Source organism: Schistocerca americana, chromosome 4, assembly GCF_021461395.2.
Source record: "Schistocerca americana isolate TAMUIC-IGC-003095 chromosome 4, iqSchAmer2.1, whole genome shotgun sequence".
NCBI classification, from domain to species: Eukaryota; Metazoa; Arthropoda; class Insecta; order Orthoptera; family Acrididae; genus Schistocerca; species Schistocerca americana.
In genome coordinates, this window is record NC_060122.1 from 531,221,535 (window position 1) to 531,242,727 (window position 21,193).

Genomic DNA, 21,193 nt, shown 5'->3' on the forward strand with positions numbered 1-21,193 from the left:
TTAGCCGTTTCAGAAACGCTTCCACCGATTGCCCGAAGGTTGATGATGATGCGCTTTTCGACGTCGGGTAAACCGTTACATTCCCGCATTACGACAATGCTTCATATACCCTTCACTGCCAATGCTGCCACTTGCCGTCTGTGAGTGATTATTGCACGTTGACGTGGAACATAGGCGGTCACGTTAATGTGACACGACGTGCATTTTGTGCGAGCTCTACATCTTCTACCAGTGGACTTGAATTGTCCGTTGACGACAAGTTTGCGCGCGGCTGCTGATTGATTACCTATAGCAATTTGTGCGTCGATTAGTCCAGCACTTTGTTTAGTAATTCCTGTGTGTTACTGACGAGTTAGGTTTGTGTTAGTTTATTTTGCAAATATGTAGCCTTCAAATGATCGTTAGAACTACAGATCACACACGATTACGATTGAACATCATATAATTAAAACCTGAAAGCGTTGAACCATTACACAGGGTTATTCATAAGTACCTGGTTCAGAAGATTACTGCTAGAAAACTACAAGTCATACAGACAATAGAGACTAACAGTGGATAGCGCATCTCCCCAAGTTTTTAATTCACATTACAGATAATCAATACGGGCACCGTTTTGGCGTAGCAAATGTCCACTTCTTCTATACACGTCCATACGAGTCATGGTCGACATCGTCGACCCTATTAATTTCCTTCCTTGCAACTCTTACAAATTAAGTTCCAGTTGAGGCCAGAACAACCCCATAATAAGAAATTACATGTCAATTGGCCGTGGAGCCACCGAAGAACAGCACTTGCAGTCTAGTGCTCAGCTGGTTCGGCATTGAGGTATTCACAAAAGTCTGAAAGTTAGTGTGGTGGAGCACCGTCTTATCGACAGATGAAGTCTCTACTCTCTTCCTGTAAATGTGGCAAAATCTGTTCCTCCAGCGTGTTGAGGTACACGAACCAGTCTCAGTTTACTCTGAAAATAAATATGGTCCATTTACTTTTGAAGACAACATGTTACAAAAGACGTTAACTTTAGTTGAATTGCGAATGTGTTCTACAATCCCTTGTGGATATTCAGTGCCCCAAACACGAACGTTATGATGATTCATCTTTCCAGACTCATGAAACATGGCTTCGCCTCTGGAAAACCAACTTCTGTGAAAAATTGTCTTCTTCCAGCAGCTGCTGCAATTCACCGCAAAAGACAGAATGAAACTCCTGGTCCAGAGTACTCAGTGCAGGTAAAAACTGCAGCTGATGTGGTTTTACACGCAGACGATAACGTAGAAAGCGCCAGACAGTTGATCGCGGTATCTAAAGTTCTCTGCTCGTGCCATTCGAACATTACAAGATTTTTTTACCCCTAATTATCTGCGTTAATTTATATTTGGAGCACGTTGTTATTCAACGCGACAAATGGAATTTTTGTCCACGTTATCCTGTATCTTCGTGCAGCCACTCAACGATGGTATCTTACTGTACACCACACTGTCATCAGCAGCCACAGGTTGCTGCTCATCCTGACCGTCAAATCGTTGATGGTTGTCACTGCGTGCTTGGTACTACGTACAACTAGGTACATGTCTAAATTTGTTACCGTTAACTTTACAGATGTTATGACACAATAATTCACGCCACAAGTGAGAACATTGTAGATAAATGCCCCGCTCAGTATCAGCTTTATTTTCAACTAGAACAGTCCGAAAACTCTCACAGAACTTATTTAATTTACGCAGAGAAGTGAGTTTACTGGTGTAAGGCCTATACGTAAATCCATCCTAATATCTACGATAAGTCACTCCATAAAGTACTTGATTTCACATTTAGATTGCAGGAAATTTTATGTGTTTCATGTGATGTATAAAATATCCGCTGTAAATGATGTTATCACGGCACGAGAACTATCGTCTAGATAACCTTTCTACATGAAGTAACAAGGGACTTACAGAGGTTACTGTGTTTAAAACTGTAATACGGAGGATGCTACATTGCACGTCTTCCACCTAGGCGTGCCGTTCAGTATAGGAGTTCCAACTGAAAATAACGCCAAACACGAAATCTGTTATGTAACGCACTTTTTAGTGGCACAAAACCTCAGGACAGTTGACATTCATCGTGAATTTTGTGCTATATATGAAGTGAATGTGATGAGCGAAGGTGCTAAACGTCAGTGTATGTACTTTCCCGTGTGCTGATAAGAAACTTTATAGCAGATTAAAACAGTAAAGCTGTGACGGCGGGTCGTGACATGTGCTTAGATAGCTGAGCACTTTTACACAAAAGGCGAAGGTCCCACATTCGAGACGCGGTCCGGCATAAGTATTTAATCTGCCAGGAAGTTTCAGTGGTGTAGTCAGTGGACTGATGAACGTTCATAATCATAACAGAAGTGCCAGTTCGTCAGTACTCGGCAACGAGCTGGTACATAAAATTTATGGACAAGTTCATGATAACCGACGTTTTTACGATGCAATTAATTGTCCAACAAGTTTCTAAAAATTTCTCAGCTGGGGTTTCTTTCTGTGAGATCGTGACTAAACATTAGGGAACCATAAGTTTTGTGTTCGCTGGTACCAAATCTTTTTGGTTTTATGGAGATGAATTTCGTCAACTTGTTAGGAGTTGGATGATGCTTATGAAAAGATAATGTTTCGTAGGGGTGAAATGAAGAATAATTAAATAGTCATTATTAAATCATAAGATTAATTTACTTAACTGATGACAACGTAATTGTTTTTGAGAGTTCTTATCGACAAAGCAGCTTATGACCTTGACATGAATTTTAAAAAGAATTGGTCAGGAGCCCAGTAATTAGGTTTGTTGGGCCTTTAAATTCTTATATCATCTGAGTTCATGCTAGTGTGAGCCAAATCAGTTTCTGTCCTAAGTTGTATATACCCACATTAGTTCAAAAGGACAATATGGCCAGAATATTTCTATATTCTGGATTAGAAATAATGAATTACTATTTTGACAGTTGAATGTGTTGAATTCAGACTTCATTTATGTAGATTTTCCCTACAAATAGTATAGATACTTTATGATTTATTTACATTTATTTTAAGTTTTCTACTTTTAGTTATTTGTGTTTTAACTAGTGTAGCTCTTTTAACTCTGTTAGAACGAAATGTTTTATGTTATATTCAGCTCCAAAAGTGTCCTAGTGAGGTAAGCTTTCTTGGGATTCCTCAATCTTTTAGTGATGTAATTAAATTAGTTTATAAGGAGCAACTTATTACTATTATAACAAATTATTTGTTTTGTTATTTTTCTCCTGTTTCTAAATTGATACTTTCTTTAACTGTTTATGTAATTCTTCCCTGTTTAACTTATATGTGTTCATTTTCTTAGGTTTTTTGATTTTTTATGTTGTATTGTAATACTACTTGGTAGTTCATTAAATTCGAATTATTCTTTATTAAGTTATTTATGTTCTGTTGCTCAAACTATTTTGTATGAAGTTAAATTAGCTTTGGTTTTGCTGTCTTTATTTAAACTGATTATTTTAATATATATGATTTTATAAATTATAAACTCTATTGTTACTTGCTTTCCTTTAGCTTTAGTTTCGTTTGCTTCATCTTCAGCTGAAACTAATTGTGCTTCTCTTGATTTTGCTGAAGGGATGTCATAATTATCTTCAGGATTTAATATTAATTATAGTGTAGGTGGGTTTACCTTAATTTTTTAGCCAAATGTATCACAATTATTGTTATAAGTTTACTAATAGCTCTGATTTTTAAGATGATTTTTATCTTTTTAAGTTTTTTATTAAGATTCCTACTATATTTTTGGTTTTATTGGAGTTTGAGGAACTTTATCTTGAGTACATTATGGAAACTTAACATACTCAGAGCTTTTTTTACCTTTTCTTTAATCTTTTTATTTTCATTATTGGTTTAAAAATTTTATTGATTTCATTTACCTAGTGATCTTTTCTAAGAATTAAAAGTTAATAGAATAGTTAAACTTCTAGTATTTTGTTTTAAAAACAAGTTCCTTGCTTGAGCTAATTAACTTAGTATTTATTCCTTAATTAATTTCTTTCATACATTTGTTATATGGACATTAATTAGGAAATAGGTAAAATAAATTATTGTTAGAATTATTCCTGTTATATGAGAAAATTCTTGAAATGGTCGTTTCCAATTCATGTTAATAAACGTATTTCAAAATAAGATTTAAATAATAGGATAAAATTGAATACCTTAGAATGGTGTTTTACTATAAAATAGTAAAATTATTAAATTCTACCGGACAGAAATAAAGCAGTAACACATCTTAATTTATTTGGAATTGATCGTTAAATGGCATAAGCAAATAAGAAGGATCATTCTGATGGAATATGTACTGGTGTTACAAGAGAATTTGTGGGTACAAAATTATCTGTATCTCTTAGAAGATCTGCATTTACAAGTATACTTTGCAATTCACTGTTAAGTGCCCAACAGAAAGTTTATCAAACTACTTTCACACTATTTCTCTACCATTCCACCCTTGAATAGTGTGCAGGAAAAATGAACATTTAAATCTTTCTGGGTGAGCTCTAATTTCTCTTATTATACAGAGGGATCAAAAAAAATGCATCCACTGTTTAAAAGTCCACACAACTTGCAAACTAATTGACGGAGTTGTCTCATTTTTGGTGAAAGTGTAGCTTAAAGGCCAACTTAAAGATATCACTGTAATTGTTCGAAATGGTCACCATTAACATCCACACACAAGCGATGCCGCCGAACCGCAGTACGGACTACTGACTGCAACGTGTTCAGTAGGATATTTGCACATGAATGCACTATGGATTCTCTAAGTTCATCCAGTGTGCGTGGCTTTTGTCAGTAAACGACGTCCTTTAGTGTTCCCCACAGGTAAAAGTCCAGTGGAGTTAGGTCTGGGGAACGTGGTGGATTCTCCACAGCACCTCTACGGCCTATCCATCTTCCTGGTAGATTTTCGACGAGATACGCCATAAGACGATTTTGGTAGTGGACTGGGGCACCATCTTGTTGAAAGTAAATTCTTCCGTGTCCATACAAGTCTCGAATGGCAGATAAAATGGATGTCTGAAGCTTCTGAAGGTACACCTCACCGGTAACTGTAAGACAACCCACACCACACATTTACTCCTGGCAAATTCACGGCTTTGTCTACATGGACGTTCGGATTTTCGGCAGCCCAGTAGATGCAATTGTGGCGATTTACTGCACCATTGAGTTTGAACTGTGCCTCATCAGACCACACAATCATCTCTGCAAACTCTTCATCGTTGCGCAACATGTTAGTAAACCACTCGCAGTACTCCATTCTATGACCTGGGTCGTCATCGTTCATTGCGTGTAGTAATCGTGGGATGTAGCACTTCCGCTTTGCTGTCTTCAAAATTGGCTGAACACTTGAGCGACACACTCCAGTTTCACGGCCACACTGTCTCACAGACTTTTGTGGTGAGCGAGTGAATTGTTGTAACACACGACGGGAGTTAGCTGGACTTGTTACTGTTACAGGTCGTCCAGATCGTTGTTTGTGTACGTCATTAACACAGCCTTCGGCTTCAAATTTGTCTCGAATGCGACGAATCGTTAAACGTGTCGGTGGCTCTGTTTGATACTCATTACGCCATTGCCGTTGAACCTCATTAATGTTTACGTAATTAAAATACCACTTCAAAAATTACTTGCTTTCATCGAATGTAAAGCTTGCGCCAGCCATGTTTACTCGAGTAGCTAGGTGCAACTAAGAGCAAAACACTGACTATCTGCGCGACTGTCATCAGACAAAACAAAATAACGCAATACAACGCTTATGTGGCGATTGCCGGAACTACAAACTATTACACTACCAAAGATGAGACAACTCCTTCAATTAGTTTGCCAGTTATGGACTTTTAAACAGTGGATAAATTTTTTTGGCCCCCTCTGTATTATAATGATCATTTCTCCCTGTGTAGGTTGGCGTCGCATTCAGAGGAGAAAATAGGAAATTCGAATTTCGTGAACAGATCTCGCCGCAACGAAAAACGGCTTTGTTTCAGTGATTATCCCCACAATTCACATATCATTTCCATGACACTGTCTCCTCTACTTCGCGAAAAATACAAAACGAGCTGCCCTTCTTTGGACTTCTTCGATGGTCGCCGACAATCCTACCTAGTAACGACACCATATCGCACAGCAATATTCTAGGAGAGGATGTTCACACTTAGTCACATGCAGTTCACTAATATTCAGCAGACTGAAATTTGGGAATTTCGACTACATAGCACGCCAAGTAGAATTCTTCAGCCCATCAAAAGAAAGTGAAAAACCATATCACATTCTCAAAACTTCCGGAAACGTTGCTCACACCAGATCTCGTCACTTTCAGAAACACTCTGCTTCTCAACAAAATTTCTAGAATTCAGAATTATACGAGGGCAGTTCAATAAGTAATGCAACACATTTTTTTTCTCGGCCAATTTTGGTTGAAAAAACCGGAAATTTCTTGTGGAATATTTTCAAACATTCCCGCTTCGTCTCGTACAGTTTCATTGACTTCCGACAGATGGCAGCGCTGTACGGAGCTGTTAAAATGGCGTCTGTAACGGATGTGCGTTGCAAACAACGGGCAGTGATCGAGTTTCTTTTGGCGGAAAACCAGGGCATCTCAGATATTCATAGGCGCTTGCAGAATGTCTACGGTGATCTGGCAGTGGACAAAAGCACGGTGAGTCGTTGGGCAAAGCGTGTGTCATCATCGCCGCAAGGTCAAGCAAGACTGTCTGATCTCCCGCGTGCGGGCCGGCCGTGCACAGCTGTGACTCCTGCAATGGCGGAGCGTGCGAACACACTCGTTCGAGATGATCGACGGATCACCATCAAACAACTCAGTGCTCAACTTGACATCTCTGTTGGTAGTGCTGTCACAATTGTTCACCAGTTGGGATATTCAAAGGTTTGTTCCCGCTGGGTCCCTTGTTGTCTAACCGAACACCATAAAGAGCAAAGGAGAACCATCTGTGCGGAATTGCTTGCTCGTCATGTGGCTGAGGGTGACAATTTCTTGTCAAAGATTGTTACAGGCGATGAAACATGGATTCATCACTTCGAAACTGAAACAAAACAGCAATCAATGGAGTGGCGCCGCACCCACTCCCCTACCAAGAAAAAGTTTAAAGCCATATCGTCAGCCGGTAAAGTCATGGTTACAGTCTTCTGGGACGCTGAAGGGGTTATTCTGTTCGATGTCCTTCCCCATGGTCAAACGATCAACTCTGAAGTGTATTGTGCTACTCTTCAGAAATTGAAGAAACGTCTTCAGCGTGTTCGTAGGCACAAAAATCTGAACGAACTTGTCCTTCTTCATGACAACGCAAGACCTCACACAAGTCTTCACACCCGAGAGGAGCTCACAAAACTTCAGTGGACTGTTCTTCCTCATGCACCCTACAGCTCCGATCTCGCACCGTCGGATTTCCATATGTTTGGCCCAATGAAGGACGCAATCCGTGGGAGGCACTACGCGGGTGATGAAGAAGTTATTGATGCAGTACGACGTTGGCTCCGACATCGACCAGCGGAATGGTACCGTGCAGGCATACAGGCCCTCATTTCAAGGTGGCGTAAGGCCGTAGCATTGAATGGAGATTACGTTGAAAAATAGTGTTGTGTAGCTAAAAGATTGGGGAATAACGTGGTGTATTTCAATGCTGAATAAAACAACCCCTGTTTCAGAAAAAAAATGTGTTGCATTACTTATTGAACTGCCCTCGTAGATTATTACGTTACGAAAGCCGAATTAGCGTTCCTCAAGATGAGCGCGCGTAAATCTCTCTACATTTGAAAACGCCATCGTTCTCTATTCTGATTGCTTGAAAGATCCTGTCGTAGCCAATCAGTTACATAGCAGTTCTCAGCAGTACGATAACTTCCTTCCTTGTCCAAACCCTCATATCAGAACTTACTTTAATTATTTTCCAAATTTAACCTTTTCGAAAAGTAAATAAACGAGAAATAGTCTCATCTTCACTAGTCTTAAGGACAGAAGTTATTGGTATCATATCATGCATGTACTTCATTGCTCGACTGCATAATATGATTCTCGCACTCATTGATCACAACTTATTAACGAATTTCAAGACTCATGCACGACATACAGATGAAAATAATAATGTCAGACAACTGAACACAATAGTTACTATTTGAAAACTGAAGCTTTACGTACTTTTATAAATAAAATATTGTTTAATTAAATATTTAGAGACAAAATGTTTAGTTGAAACCATCGTCTGATGCTCAGGGAAAGAGTTGTCCCACTTAAAGACGTGCCATATGTGACGCCACAACTGCTGCAAATGGGTGGCGCGAGTGTAGACGCGATATCTGATCAGTTTGATACAGATATGTGTGTAGCGAATCTGGAAGCACGTCAGGAGTTAATCGGCTTCGAATGTGGTCTGATAATCTGTGTAAGTGTTCGGCGCTCGGACGCCACGTCGCCTCCGTAGAGCCAACGGTCTGTTGGTAGTGAGATCGCCGTCGATTTGAATGTAGGGCGCCACGATCGTATTTCTACCAAGACCACATTTCCGCCACGACTTCACGAAGAGAAATACACAGTTTAGATATCAGCACGCCTGTCCATGAATTCTGGCTGGTCAGTATGTAAATAACGTAGTGGATGATGTCGGCTTCTTGTGGCATTTCGCAGATGATACTTTTTCATAGAGAATGTTTGACTATTAGAAGAATAAATGAAACGGCGAGAAGAGGGCAATGAAACCAGCAAGTAATCCTAATCAACACAGGTCTGGAAACCAGGTGTTTACCGGCCACGGTCGCATTTACCACCAGGCCATCTACTGGTCGTGTGTACCTTCATTTCCCCAACACAAGCTATTCGAATATTGAGAAGATATTCTTTATGGGGAAAAGGTGCGTATGTTGTACATGCATGATTTTGAACCGGCACTTCCATGTGGCTGTTCTGGAATAAGTAGCGCAAATCGTCGACAACAACTGTACTGGTAGTGCTTTACCAATACCATGGGCTCCTAAAATGGGCAGTCTTTCTCCTGCCCTCCACGAGGACCTCCTGCTTACCTATCTCCGGTGAAATTGCTTGCGAAATTTGTCAGTTGTTGTGGCTGTTTCCCTTGAATACTTTTCGTAAGTAGCTCGGTTCTTGTGACAAGTTTTCAGTGTCAAAAACACCTTGTGTTGGATGTCCCAAGATCCTCAAAACAGAGCATTTGTGTGCTGTATGGTACTAGCTGGTAGTGTGCACATACCGGTCCGTATGCGTGGGTTTCCGGTGAACACTGTGAATGAGACGCCCACTTGGTTCTGGGCTAACAAGTACATCAAGAAACGGTAAGACACCAACCACCTCTAACTCCATCGTGAACTAACGTGGTCATAGCTGTTCTTGATCTGATGTCACAGGTGGTGAGCATGGAAGCAGCGACAATACGATAGTCGCCACATGACAATGGCGAGGAGCATTAGTCTGAAAGCCCATGGATATTTAATCATTTGATGGGGTTAGAAGCTCGAGAAAATTGTATTAGTTTCTGTCGCTGTTAGGTCATGCATTGTCCTACATATTCCTCCTGTTGAGCCGAGTTCTTTTCGTCAGATGTTTGCGAGAAGCGAAAACAAGACTCTAGAAATCACACAACGGACTCTTGTCTGAATTTTCATGATCAAATAAAAAGTGCGACATCGACAGATAGGGTATCAAAGTGACCAGCGTGGGGTTTAATTCACCAAAAATTACTTAATTGTTTGAAAGTAGTGAGGATAATTAAGAAAAACTTAATTAGTGATTTAATGGAAACTTAAACACTGAATTTTCGCAGCGAAACGAAGAGTGGGAAATTGACAAATGTTGTAAAATTGACCAGCGTCAAGTCTAGTTTACTAATAAAGGTTTAATTGCTTGAAAGTAATCGAGGTAATTAAGGAAAATTTAATTAGTGATTTGAGGGAAAATAAAAATATTTCACGAACAATTGATAGATGGAGTGTCAAAAAGATCTTTTCTTCAGTTTTTACCTGTTTAGTGCATAAAATGTTACAATGGTATGACATTTAACTGTCAATTAAAAATTTGAAATAGAGTATAAAAGAATTAAGAAAATACTGTCAAAAGGCTTTTTTCAATGATTTGTCTAAAAGAAAGAAATATAATAGATTAGAGAAACATTTCATGTACTATTGAATGATGCTCGGTATCATGTAAAACAACGGTTGAAAGTTCAATGATCAATTTAGAATATCATAATTTTAAAGAGTACTGGAGGATATTTGTATGGTGTATTATGTAAACTATGCAGTCACATTTGCTGTACACGTGAGTACCATTCAACGGCTCTCCAAATGGTTCTCTAATCTATTTTATTCCTCACTTTTAGACAAATCACTTCACGAAACTTTTGACCTTTTTCCGTCCAAAATTTTTATTATTTTATATTTTACCTCATTAATAAGTCAAGTTTCCTTAACTATATGTATGGTAGCTATATCCAAGTCAAATTATACCAGATTTTGACTTTTAGGAGAAAAATTAGCAATAAGCTGGATTTTTGCAGAGGCCTTTCTTATACCATTACGAACAACATACTAACAGTCACCACCGTTCAGGGTGCAGCTTCGTTCGCCAAATCGGAAAATGGCGGCAAAAATCACCTTTTCCCATTTTTATGGAAAACGGTTGCGTTTTTGAACAAAATACTTCAGTAAAATATTAGAGAACACAAAATTATCTACAAAAAAGGTTCTATGTACTGTCATCGTAGGATTAACGCTTTGACCACAAAGGCCTTGTATTTGACATCTTCTTAGGAAACAGAGTAACGTTTGTGATGCTACTGAAACTTTGGTTGCGGTTTTCTTTGTTTCCTCTAGCTATCATATTGAGATGAGGCCATCACGTATCCAGAGAAATGATGAAGATAAAGCTAAAGTTTCCCAGTGGCTCTCTCATCACCCGCAATTACCAAGTCAAATGTTGCAATGTTGGGAGACGAAACAATAAACTGAAATCGTGCCTTTGAAGTACGACAGACGCTAATGAGCAATATTGTTAGTAAAAAAGTAAAAGAGCTGAAACTGAGACGTTCTAATCGTTTTCTGTCATTAGCTGCTATAAATTGTGCAGTGAAGATTCGTAACAAAACTATACCTGCTGGTCCTCTGTCTTTGTTCCAGATAATATCCAACATCAAAACAAGTGATGAAGAAAACATGTGATGAAGAAATTTAGGGGTACTTCGAATACGAGCTGACACCATATCTACTGTCTATATTTACTGAACGTGGAATGCACAAAATGCGGACGTCTTCCCTTTGTACGATTTTTGAATTTGTTAAGAATGAACACTTTAATTTAGGAAATCGTGTTTATGTGACTGAAGGTAGCATCTTATTGCACCGTGTCATTTGGAAGCAAAGAGAAATATCTAGTGTCGTATGCGGGGGAAAAACATATCTTACATTCAGCACCACCACGAACCTAACACTATTGTTGTCTTTGATGGGTATTCTGGGAGTATTGGTAGTACGAAGATAGCAGAACGGCCGAGGAGAACCACTATGAAGCACTCAGCTAACAGGTCGTCACTGAAACTATGACAGTTCCGCTAAGTCAGGATAAGTCCTTAGTAAATAATACAAACGAAAAGCAACTGACAACCGTGGTATCTGAAAAACATGAACAGAAAGAGATCAAAGTGAGACTAACAAAGGGTGATGCCGATACGTTAATAGTTAAAGAAAGCAGCTGAGATCACGAAAACTAACCAAGTTGATCAAGTTTTTGTTATTGTAGGAGAGATGTAGATTTATTGGTTTTGGCTGTAGCGTTAACTACTTCACAGAAAGACTTTACCTTGCTTAAACCAGGAAAGGAAAACAAGGAACTAACATTATACTCATCACAGGAACTTCAAGCAAATGAGAACTTCCAGGAAAGTATATTGTTCCACCATGCCTTCAGGAGATGTGACACCAGAAAGACGTGAAAAGGAAAAAGAAAATCCTTGGAGTAATGAAGAAATGTAAATATTTGGCACCTGCAGCGTCAGTGTTCAAGGATCCCAGTGCGTCATATCAAACCATTTTTGAGACCGGCTATCTATGGTTTATGGCGCTGTATGAGGCTTCTGTCAATGAAATGTCTCTGCATAGGTCGTGTTACCACCGCTTTGTAACATCAGCGACTAGGAATAAAGTGAATCGTTGGTCAACTCCCCCAACAGAGGACGTTGCCAGACAACACTCCTACAGAATGTTCAATCAGGTACAGATGCGGATGGATGTTGAAAAGTCCTGTGAAGGGTGGGGCTGGAGAAAATCCGTTAATACGCTAGTCCTAGTAACTATTACGCGCCCTCCTGCCCCAGATCGCCTGCTTAAGATGACAAGCTGCAAATGTGCGAAAGAGTGTGGGTCTACCTGTAGATGTAGGAAGGCTGCTCTACGATGCTCCAAAATATGCAGCTTTTGTCGTGGTGTATCTTGCCTTAGCAAATGCTCCGCACCTGCTCTACAAGGAGGAGGTATTGAAACAACGTATCAGGATTATGACTATGAAGAAGGTTACGATACTGAGTCACAGGAAGACCACAAGCCAATCTTATGAGCCATATCTCTATGTATGTAATGTTACATTATACACGAACAATTGACACTTAATCAGTATGTGTTAATTAAACCTTTCTTATGTGTGATTCCATGCTCTTTCTACAGAAATTACATTGACACCCGCAGTCAGAAATGGAATTCCCGCTATTGTGCGATCAAAATAGATGTGTAAACATCGTCCATTAAATTTCGGGCATGCAGCCCCGGAAATAAAATTTTTTCCACTGATATTTCGGCAGCATATCGTCCGGCCATCTTCAGAGATTCTGTCTTCAAGGAAGCTGTAGAGATTAGACTCACTAATAATTTAATAAGTAGAGATAATGGTTTGAATTTGAACAAAGCATGGAATCCAGCTCTTGGGATAATCGAACTCCAGAGAAGTCGTTAAGATGTCATCGCCGCCGATCATACATCGATAAAAGAATCGAACGTCTGCACGCCTTCGCCACAGGTGGAGAGTGTGTAAACGTATCTCTTTGATGCCGACAAGCGTCTGTAACTCGGAGGCGCGTACCGCTGCGGTGGAGCATAGAATGCCACTCTTGGCAAATTGTCGACAGTTTTGTGGCATAACGCTGCGCAGTCGAAATCAGTGGCAGAAATAATATTGGCGCGGCTGTATGTCCGAAATGGGATGGACTGTTCATTACGCCGTGACAAGCTGAAAATGTAAACATCGTTTTGAAGCTCAACGGTTAATCCCACAAAGACAGTGCCGTACATGTAAAAGTTTATAGATATTTTTGTGTTGTTTTATTTTGTACAGAAGTACGAGGGTTGGAACTTAAATAGTGGCAACTATTTATTCACAACCGATACAAAAGAGTTACATGTTTGCATCTATTACTATCCTTCAAAGTAGTCACCAGCGTTGTGTAAAATCCGTTACCAGCGATGTGGAAGGCGTAGTACACCGTTAGCAGAGCCTGTTCTGTTGATGGTGCAAATGGAGCGGTCTACTGCATGTCGAATCTCTGGAACAGTTCTGACGCGAATCCACGAAGTGGTTTCTTCATCTTCGGAATCAAATCAGTCACAAGGACTTAAGTCGTATTGCTGTTCATTTTCGGAGCATCACCTGCGACCAGCTTTGCGAAAGAAGCGGCGACACTTTCTGCACAACCCACCCATCATTTTGCACGACAATGCGCGGGCGCATACAGCGCAAACTGTGGCTGCTCTGTTCGGTCTATGGGACTGGGAAGTACTGTCCCATCCACCAAACTCCCCGGACTTAAGTCCTTGTGGAAGATTCGATAGGCAGTAGACCGCTCCATTTGCACAATCAGCAGAACAGGCTCTGCTAACGGTATGCTACGCCTTCCACATCGTTGGTAACGGGTTCTACACAACGCTGGTGACTACGTTGAAGGACAGTAATAGGTGCAAACATGTAACTCTTTTGTATCGGTTGTGAATAAATAGTTGCCGCTATTTAAGTTCCAACCCTCGTATTTTGCTCGTACATCTACATCTATATTTATACTCCGCAAGCCACCCAACGGTGTGTGGCGGAGGGAACTTAACGTGCCACTGTCATTACCTCCCTTTCCTGTTCCAGTCGCGTATTGTTCGCGGCAAGAACGAGTGCTGGGAAGCCTTTGTGCGCGCTCGATTCTCTCTGATTTTACATTCGAGATCTCCTCGGGAGGTATAAGTAGGGGGAAGCAATATTTCGATACCTCATCCAGAAACGCACCCTCTCGAAACCTGGACAGCAAGCTACACCGCGGTGCAGAGCGCCTCTCTTGCAGAGTCTGCCACTTGAGTTTGCTAAACATCTCCGTAACGCTATCACGCTTACCAAATAACCCTGTGACGAAACGCGCCGCTCTTCTTTGGATCTACCCTATCTCCTCTGTCAACCCCCACACTGATGAGCAATACTCAAGTATAGGTCGAACGAGTGTCTTGTGAGCCACCTCCTTTGTTGATGGACTACATATTCTAAGGACTCTCCCATTAAATCTCAACGTGGCACGCGCCTTACGAACAATTAATTTTATATGATCATTCCACTTCAAATCGTTCCGTACGAATACTCCCAGATATTTTATAGAAGTAACTGCTACCAGTGTTTGTTCTGCTATCATATAATCGTTCAATAAAGGACCCTTCCTTCTATGTATTCGCAATACATTACATTTGTCTATGTTAAGGGTCAGTTGCCACTCCCTGCACCAAGTGCCTATCCGCTGCAGATCTTCCTGCATTTCGCTGCAATTTTCTAATGCTGCAACTGCTCTGTATAGTACAGCATCATCCGCGAAAAGCCGCATGAAACTTCCGACACTATTTACTAGGTCGCAACCATTGTCCTTATAAATGCGTAATGGTGATTTTTTGCTGCTATTTTCCAATATGGCAGACGAAGGTCGAGCCTCATCGTAAGAGACTTTTGGTATGTTGTTTTGAAAGCTATAAGGGAGGTCAGTGCAAAAAACCAACTTATTACTAATTTTTTTACTAAAATCCTGATATGACGCGAATAATATGTGAACATTGTATTTTAAATCGTTGTTACAATTTTTTAAATACTGGTGTTCTGTGTAAATGTTTTATGATTGGCTGTTAGCAGTACGGTTCAATAAATCAAAGTCACGTAAGAAAGAATCGCTCGAAATATTGCTCGAACAGTCCACGGGTATACTGCCGGTTCATAGTGTCCAACAGGCACAATATTTCGGCGATCGGACATGTCGCCATCTTCAGGTGAGCTGACGAACTGAGCTCCTGAGGGCGGGCGGCCGATTTAAATCCCCTCCCCCCGCGGACCGCCGGCGGTCGCGAAGACGTGGAAGAAAACGCACACTGATCTGTACCTGCATGCAGACAGCTGCCACCACCCTTCCCAGAGGAATGGAGTACTATAAACACTAGTACACAGGGCGCGCAGCATCTCAGACGCAGAGAATCTGCCCCAGGAATTGGAACACCTCAAGACCGTGTTCCGATAAAATGGGCACTCGGAATGACAGATTAGACGCGCTCTCCGTCCCACCACCACATCACAACCTGTGGTGACGGATGAAGTCACGGAAGAAGAGGTAGCCACTGCCTTTATTTCGTACAATGGCGCACTATCGGAGAAAATCGGCAGTATATTAAAGAAACACCGAGGTAAAACCGTCTTTCTCCCGCCCAATAAAACAGGGGCATTACTGGGAAGTGTGAAAGATGACCTCGGTTTGAGGAAGCCCGGCATATACGAAATTCCCTGTGAGTGTGGGAAGACTTATATCGGACAAACAGTACGCACCATCGAAGATCGTTGCCGAGAACATCAAAGGCACACTCGAGTGAAATATCCAAATAAGTCGGTGGTAGCAGAGCACTGTTTGTCCGAGAAACACGAGATGGATTATGAGTGTACCAAGATCCTGGCTCAGACCTCTAAATATTGGGACAGCGTTATAAAGGATCTAACATTCTGCGCGGTGTCTGTTTGTTCTAAGTCGTGTCTCCCTACCACTTTCGCGCAACGACGCTCTGAGCGTGTTTTTTAGGGAATTGACTAGTTTGAACCTGGGACCTGTTGCTGGTAAGGAGACGCCAAACCACACATGACATGTAGAGTTCAGAAGAGCTCAGTGAGACTAGCGAGGATATAATCAAATACTTAATGATTTCAGCGTCAGCTCCACTGCACTCCCTGTAAAAGAATCTTAATACTAACTAAATTTAATGGAAGGGGTTCAAGGATTTCCTATTTTTAGTTAGCTAGTAAAATAACGTCGAAAAAGTAGTTAAGTTTACCATTGGAAATTTTATTCTACTCACAAAACATTGTTTATAAATTGTACTATTGATAAAAGGAAATACTTTAATACAGGATTTCCAAGCTCTACAATGGATTGAAGGATGACCTATGCCAAATCACATCTGTAATCTAGGTTTAAATTAAGTTTCATAAAAGAGAAAACTATCAAAATGGTCTACAGTGACCCTCAATTATCTTTAATTACTTATTTAAATTGTCGTAAATTACAGTGGCTGATGTGGCTTCTCAATAATTATATAAGAGAAAAATCATCGCATTTCAGATTTTAACTTCTAGTAGCATATGTGAATACCATGAGCTTTAATTAACGATCGACATTAGTATTAGGCAAAAAGGGGGTGTAACAGATGAGACTTCTGCAGTTCTGAGTGAAGCCTTATGTGGCATTGCGTGCGTTTATTACCTTGTCGGTGGTTAGGCAGCGTCAGCGGGCGGCGGGCGACGCAGCTCCACACACCTCGCCGTCTCGGAAGCAACTCTTTCTAACTTCTCCTTAATACAATTTACTGAAGTTGGTTTAAGAAAAGCTATCTGGCTGTGTTTTCAACTGACCAATCAGGGTCTCAATGTTAACCTAAAGCTCTGCCTACAAAAATTCAGTCTATCCAATGAAAAACGTTATACTTTTCGTGGTGGGGCAATGCTTTTAATGTTTGCAACGTAACAGAGACGCGAAAAGTCTCACGCTAAAACTTGCAGCCGGTGTGGCCTTTTTAGTGTTATCGTAAGATCTATACTGTTCTTCTGGAGGGCTCTATCTTTTAACATGGGTTGGGGGTGGTCTTGGCGGTCGGCAGGCGACGTGGGTGTCCGTCCCTTATCGTAGGGCCTCCTAGCCTACACGATTCTGCTCTCGGCTTCTGTTCTCGTTTCTCCCCTCGGAACTGTGTCTGTTTCACGGTGGGAAGGTATGACATGCATTTAGGCGTTATTGTGTTAGTCTGTGATATTCCATTTGCTCACTCGTTGATCACATTACTTTGGTTAATTTAATGTCAGGATTTATTCGGAACTATGTGACATACTGTCGGATTTGCTATCATGTCAGGGTTTTCATGGAAGGTGTTAGATTTGCCTGACACCATACAAGGAGGCTATCGAAATTCGCACCTGGGAAGATCTTATCAACCGAGATTGCGGCTACAATCTCAGCAAAGCTTGGGACCTGGCATTGAATGTAATTAAGAAGACTCTCAGCAAGAAATACGAACTGGCGACCAGGGCGGATGTAGCAAGCACATCGACGCTATGACAGATTCTTCGCGACCACCGGCGCGCGGGCGCCGACGGCGAAGGGAGCGGCCCGCGGGGGAGGGGATTTAAATCGGCCGCCCGCCCTCAGGTGCTCAGTTCGTCAGCGCACAAACCGGGGTGAAAGCTATATGGGCGAAGAGGCAACAAGCCACGTAGTTCCATTCCAGACCACTAGAGGCGCTAGGGGTCAGACGAAGCTGGAATTGACCAATGAGAGCTGTCTAAACTCCAATGGTGGTTGTTTTGAAATATTCTATCGTCTTTCTCTGCACTGAAGTCTGTGGTCCTCGGTTACAGTCGTCTTTGTATTTGTTTCATATTTACATACTACTCATCTTCATTATAAACAGATTTTTTACTTTAAATTCATAAAGTTTACTGTGGAACTGAAGAGATTTCCTGCTGAAAAATTTCCACAACTAATTGTAAGGTAAGACATTTAATTTTTCATTAAATAATCTCGTAGCCTATAAATGAAATGTATTCTCTTCTATCGTGAATTAAGCAGTGTGGTTTCTGTTCGTTTATTTAAATAACTTTGATATGTCTGTAGTAGTTTTATTTCATGAAGACTTTTATTTCTTTTTTTTTCAGAATATTCAACACAACAGATTGACGTTGAAATACTCCTGCAAGTTCCCCAGCTGTTCATCTGGCTATTACGTGGATTCAACAGAGGAAATTTGCAACAAACATTTCTACAGGTTTTCCAAAACAACCTCAAGAGTTGCTTCTAAAGTGGAAGAGTGTTTGTAAACTGTCAACAGATGTGAACTGTGCTTCTTATTTTGTTTGTGAAGATCATTTTTTCGAAGAAGGTTTTATGAATAAAAGTAGGCATAGGCTAAACAGGGGTGTGTTTCCAAAACATGTGACAGGTGTTAATTGTGAAATTGCCAAAATCGGTGGTGAATCAGGTGACATTGTTGTTAGTGAATAAAAAGTAAGATTTGTTTTCGTTTCAGTGTTTTCATTTCACTGTTTTTATCCACCTTTCCTGCTTTTGGTACTTTGATATTTTCTTTTTTGTGTTGAAGCATTTAGAGTAGTAAGATGTAGGAACCTTTTTAAGAAATTAATGATCAGTAGTGCAAGATTGCTGGGCAGTTACTCAGAACTTATAGTCCTGACACATAGTTGTAACAAATTTTAGAATTCTTCATTAATTAATACTGTGATAAATATTTCTTAATTGAACCTCTTTAACTGCTGCTTATTCTCTTAATAATGGGCCTTTTTCCTTTATTGATCCAGCAGATTGTATGACGTAAAAATTATGACATTATTCAGGAATATTTGTAGTCCAGTTTAGCTGCTACAATGTTATTTTTCTTTTGCTTCAATTATTTACACTACAAGCTTGTTTCGACTTACTCTCAGTTTCAAGTGTTGCATCTAGTTCTTATGAACCATAAAACATGCTGGAGCTTTTACTTGTTGATAAATAACAATATAAGCACGTCAATTTAAAAGTCTATTTTCGATGTTTGCGCCTGACAGTCACTGCTCCTATCATGTTTTCTTGTCTGTCAGACACAAACGTCAAAAATAGACTGAAAATATTACTGAATAGGTTTCTCTCTGCTGTAGTACAGCGTGCTATAGCTGTGTTTCAATTATTTTATTATGATGCCAGCCAAAATAGTTACATAGCACGCCCAGAAAAATAAGGTAATAGAATTAAAATAAAAATAAAAACCTAAAACGTAAATAAACTAGGGGGGCGATGCAACCCGCAATGTTTTGATATTTTAGTTCATCTCCATACCACTTGAGGCGCTGCTGTCGGTCTGTGTTTCCCACTTTTAACACGGGAGTTGCGTTTCTCTCACTCTCCCTCTCCCTCTCTCTCTCTTTGTCTTCTTTGAGCGCGCCTGACGATGGCGACATGTCCGATCGCCGAAATATTGTGCCCATTGGACACTATGAACCGGCAGTATACCCGTGGACTGTTCGAGCAACAAATACGCCGAGAGAAACTGAAGAATCGCTCGAAATATTGTTTACAATAGGGCGTCGATATTATTTCGTTCGTGTGCTGCTGCAGTTCGGGGACCAGCTGCTAATGCGGCGCCTCCGGTGTGCAGGTAACGCGCTGCTGGTGAGCGTGGCGCTGGCGGACCTGCTGGTGACGGGCCTGGTGATGCCCGCGTCGTCGGTGGTGATCCTGGCGGGGCTGCCCGACGCGCCGGCCGTGTGCCGGCTGCAGTGGGCCGTGGCGGCGCTGAGCTGCCTGGTGACGGTGCTGTCGCTGGCGGCGGCCGCGTGCGAGAACAACGCGCGCCTCTGCCTGCCGCGCGAGCGCCACGCGCGCCTGTGCACGCGCGCGCGCGTCACGGCCGCCGTGCTGTCCATCTGGGCGGCGGCGGTGGGCGCGGTCGCGCTGCAGACGGCGCTGGACGCGGCGCCGCTCTACTGCCGGCCGCCGCGGCCCGGCCCGCGCCCGCCGGGGCCCGGCGCGCTGCCCTACCACGTGGCCTGCGGCGCGCTGCTGCTGCTGCTCGCCTTCGCGTGGCACGCGCGCACCGCCCTGCGCGTGCGCGCGCTGCGCTCGCGGCCCAGCTTCAAGCCCGCCGTCACCTTCGCCTGGGACTACGCGCTCGCCAAGACGAACGCCTACTCGGCGGCGCTGTTCGTCGTCTTCTGGGCGCCGTTCGGCGTCGCGCTGGTGGTGTCGGCGGCGCGCGGCGGCCGCGGCGTGCCCGCGCGGCTCGTCTACAACCTGGCGTGGTTCGCGCTCAGCAAGTCCTGCGTCAACAGCCTGCTCTACTGCTGCACCAACCGTCACTTCCGCAACGCCTACGTCAACCTGTTCCACTACTGCTGCTGCAAGACGACCGTGTCGTTCTCCCGCCGCCAGAGGGCGGCCGGCGCGGCCGTCGTGGGCGGCGCGCTCGGGGACGCGGCGCGGCCGTCCGGCGACGTGCGGGTGCACATCATCCCCGGCTACAACATGTACTCCTACACGAGCCCGCAGCGCGCCCGCGAGCTCTGCAAGACCGCTTCCGGCATCAAGCGCTCGGCGGGCTCCTGTCGGCCGGGGGGCAGCGGCGCAGGACGCACCAACGGCCGCGACGTCTACGAGCTCTGAAGCCGCTACCGCTCAGGCCGCACTCCTACCGTTCTGATACCGACTGGTGTGTCGAGCAGACAGCTCACTTTTTCGTCTGCTGTTGAATGCGCTCGGTTTGCAGTATTCGCAGGTTTCCTACACGGGGACGTGTCTCGCCGTAGCGTGTGTGAGGCAGAGAGACCCCTTCTCAATTACATTCCTAAATTGTTACGAGGCGCCTGACAAATCGTTCAGCTATCAGTTGGCGGTTATTGAAGTATAAATGGCGTGACTGTTGATGGAAGAGGTCTGGGGCAGGCTACAGATCAACCCCACTCACATTGCTGATACGGGATGAAATATCAGCGTACATATCTCGCGCTAACTCACCAACACTGTATTAACCCCCAATAATCCTCATAATTGAACTCTATACGAAATCTTAAATTTTGCACGAAACGCTAGTTTTCTCGTAATTGTGTGTTAAAATGTGTG

General features: G+C 42.3%; 1 protein-coding gene across 1 annotated transcript; it reads left to right on the forward strand.

Annotated features, from left to right (window-relative positions):
* Positions 1-19,711: 19,711 nt before the first annotated feature.
* LOC124613596 (alpha-1B adrenergic receptor-like) lies at positions 19,712-20,737 on the forward strand. Its single transcript, XM_047142312.1, has one exon. The coding sequence runs from the start codon at positions 19,712-19,714 to the stop codon at positions 20,735-20,737; it is 1,026 nt and encodes a 341-aa protein (XP_046998268.1).
* Positions 20,738-21,193: the final 456 nt, after the last annotated feature.